Source organism: Austrofundulus limnaeus, unplaced genomic scaffold (assembly GCF_001266775.1).
Source record: "Austrofundulus limnaeus strain Quisiro unplaced genomic scaffold, Austrofundulus_limnaeus-1.0 Scaffold8, whole genome shotgun sequence".
NCBI lineage: Eukaryota > Metazoa > Chordata > Actinopteri > Cyprinodontiformes > Rivulidae > Austrofundulus > Austrofundulus limnaeus.
Window position 1 is genome coordinate 2,936,576 of NW_013952410.1, and position 3,205 is coordinate 2,939,780.

The 3,205-nt window shown below is 39.8% G+C and overlaps 1 protein-coding gene across 1 annotated transcript in view; it reads left to right on the forward strand.

Annotated features, from left to right (window-relative positions):
• The window catches only part of LOC106537276 (vitellogenin-1), a 10,177-nt gene extending 7,261 nt beyond the window's left edge, over positions 1–2,916 (forward strand). Inside the window, exons 23-35 of the mRNA XM_014034666.1 lie at positions 1–232; positions 311–346; positions 434–484; positions 580–783; positions 872–1,014; positions 1,091–1,226; positions 1,303–1,426; positions 1,509–1,689; positions 1,778–1,872; positions 1,975–2,069; positions 2,210–2,375; positions 2,498–2,659; positions 2,745–2,916. Coding sequence (XP_013890120.1) covers positions 1–232; positions 311–346; positions 434–484; positions 580–783; positions 872–1,014; positions 1,091–1,226; positions 1,303–1,426; positions 1,509–1,689; positions 1,778–1,872; positions 1,975–2,069; positions 2,210–2,375; positions 2,498–2,659; positions 2,745–2,836 — 1,717 coding nt within the window. The 3' untranslated portion in view covers positions 2,837–2,916. The remainder of the gene's footprint in view (positions 233–310; positions 347–433; positions 485–579; positions 784–871; positions 1,015–1,090; positions 1,227–1,302; positions 1,427–1,508; positions 1,690–1,777; positions 1,873–1,974; positions 2,070–2,209; positions 2,376–2,497; positions 2,660–2,744) is intronic.
• Positions 2,917–3,205: the final 289 nt, after the last annotated feature.

Consider the following 3,205-nt stretch of genomic DNA (forward strand, 5'->3'; position numbering starts at 1 on the left):
CAGCAGCAGCAGCAGCAGTAGCAGCAGTAGCAGCAGCAGCAGCAGCAGCAGCAGCAGCAGCAGCAGCAGCAAGGAAAGTAGCAGTAGCAGCAGCAGCAGCAGCAACAAACTCAGCTCTTCAACATCTGTCAGCAGCTCATCCAGGACCAGCTCTGCATCAAGCCTTGCGTCACTCTTCAGCGCTAGCTCAAGTTCTTCAAGTTCTTCTCGCTCTAGTGCTTATGTCTCATGGGTAAACATCTCTGTTCTCTTACTTTGCAAGTATTTGTACACTCAATATACAGCATTTTGACAATATTTTTCCCTACAGCATGTGAATGAAACTTTCAACAAGTTCCACGATAAGGTCTGTTGCATTTGTTCAATAAATTCATCATYTCTTAACTTTGAGTTTAGCTTTTACTTACCAAATCTCAAAAAATTCTTGATGCAGGATTCCGAAAGCAGGGACAGCGAAGCCAGCTTTGAGGAAATCTATGAAAAGGTAAAAATTGTGGTCATCAAAAACAAGATCAACAAAAATGTTTTCATTGGTTTTAATAGGGAACAAGTATTAAATATCCATATCTGTTACCRCAGAACAAATCCCTTGATGATGAGGAYGCCATCTTGGCTGTCATCTTCCGCACTGTTAAAGYCGATAAGAGCATGGAGGGATACCAACTTGCTGTCTACCTCGACAAACCAACCTACAGGGTTCAAATCATTTTGGTGCCTCTTGCTCCCGAGAACAACTGGAGGTTGTGCGCCGATGGTGTTCTTTTGAGCAAGCACAAAGTTACAGTAAGGAAATATTTTTGAATAGCACCAAAATGAGAGGTCTATCTATGAAATGAAGAGAGTCATTCCAATGTTTATTGTTCTTTAAYAGGCTAAACTTGCCTGGGGACCTAAATGCAAGAAGTACAGCACAATGGTTACTGGAGAAACTGGCCTTCTTGGTTCAAGCCTTGCAGCTCGCCTTAGACTGTCCTGGGAAAGACTTCCATCTGCTCTCAGACGCTATGGAAAGAAGTAAGAAACACTCAAAAACTGCTGTAAATCATTTACATGGAGATTATGTTCAAAAATCTAACACTRRCATTTTTAGGGTACATGAATACGTTCCTGTTAAATTCCTTGATGACATGATTAAAGTAAAGAGTGAGAACAGCACCAGGAACGTCTCCTTCATTGTGGCTGCAACATCCAACAGGACCATTGATTTCATTACAAAGACACCGATGGTATGAGAACTCATGCTGTTCTGCTAAAACAGCACATTAATGATTTTTAAATCACTGAAACTTATTCTGCTCACAGAACACTACCTACAACATGACCCTGCATCTTCCTTTAACTGTGCCACTCGAGGAGCTCAACAGTTCAATCCCCTTTGATGAAATCATTGACAAAATCCACTTCATGGTCGCCAAGTCTGTTGCAGGTAACAAGCTGATGTTCCTGTTTAAAACTCAATACAAATACTGGAAATTTTCAGCAATTTTAAACCATTTTTTCTTCCCCAGTTGAATGTAGCTACATCAACGATAAACTGATCACCTTCAACAACAGGACCTACACACACAAGATGCCCTCATCTTGCTACCAGATTTTGGCTCAGGACTGCACAGAGGAGCTGAAATTCATGGTTCTCCTGAGGAAGGATTCAATGGAACAACACCACATAAATGTCAAAATTGCTGACATGTAAGTTTCCAATGAAACTACAATGAGTTGTTGGTTCTTATCCAAAAGATGTTTAAGCTAAACGAGGTGTTTGCTTTTCTTCTTGTAGTGATATTGACATGTATACAAAGGAYGACRATGTCACTGTGAAGGTCAACGAAATGGAAATCCCCTTAACCAACCTGCCATACCGTCACCCGACAGGTTTATATAACMACTTTTTATTATAAAATGAACTAATGTTTACTTTAATATAGGACATCTAAATTACTAATGTGCTTCCTTAAATTTCAACTTGTTTTACAGACTCCRTTGAGATCAGGCGAAGTGGAGAGGGTCTTGTTGTATATGCACCTAGCCATGGACTCCAAGAAGTCTACTATGATGAGGACACATGGAAGGTAAAAGAAATGGTGTCHCTTTTTTATTTTAGRAAATAAAATAACTACATTTGAAATCAAAGGATCTGCATCCTTCATCAATGTCATTTGTGCCAGATACATTATATATTTAGTGTTTCTCATGTCTTTTGACATTACAGATTCGAGTTGTGGACTGGATGAGAGGCAAGACCTGCGGACTGTGTGGAAAGGCTGATGGGGAAGTCAGACAGGAGTATCGCACCCCTAACGGACGYGTGGCCAAGAACTCAATTAGCTTTGCTCAATCCTGGATTCTGCCATCTGAGAGCTGCAGAGATCCCTCTGGTAAGACATCAAGAACAATAAGAAATTATCTTTTAGCAGAACAAAGTTCATTGTAGTACTCTATTTTTTTTCATGACTGCATATGCATTTCATGTTATGTAATCAACAATATTCTCTTACAGAGTGCCACCTGAAGCTTGAGTCTGTGCCCCTGGAGAAAAAAATTAAATTCCACGGTCAGGATGCTAAATGCTACTCTGTTGAGCCCGTGCCACGCTGTCTGCCCGGCTGCATGCCCACCAAAACCACCACTGTCACCGTTGGTTTCAACTGTCAGTCAGTTGGTGAGTCTAAAACTAAACATACAGATGTATTGAACATAAAACAACAAAAACATTATTTCTAACTGATTTGTTCTCTTTTTTACAGATTCTGACACCAACATCTTTGACAGAAGCGTAGACCTGAGAGAAACCACACAGGCTCACCTGGCCTGTAGCTGCAACGCCAAGTGCTCTTAAAACCACCATCTACTGTCAATACCTAATATCATCTGTGTGTGTTTTATCTGTAACTATAAATAAAATGCATCTCAAAATCATTTAACAAAATTTATCATTTTTGTGCCTGGTTGTAACTTTTCAACTTTCATATAATTTCAATTCAGAAAATGCTTGCGTTRTCAAGCAGCCCACAAACATTCTTCAAGTGACACTACAATTTGTGCCATCATTTACACATTCACACAGCACTATTTTTCTCTACRAAGATATTCTGAATATATAACTCTGTTGAGACTAATCAGTGCTTTAAATYACATTCATACACTGATGGGACACATACTGTATTAGAGGCAGTGGAGGTTCAGTGTCTTTCCCGRAGATACTTTG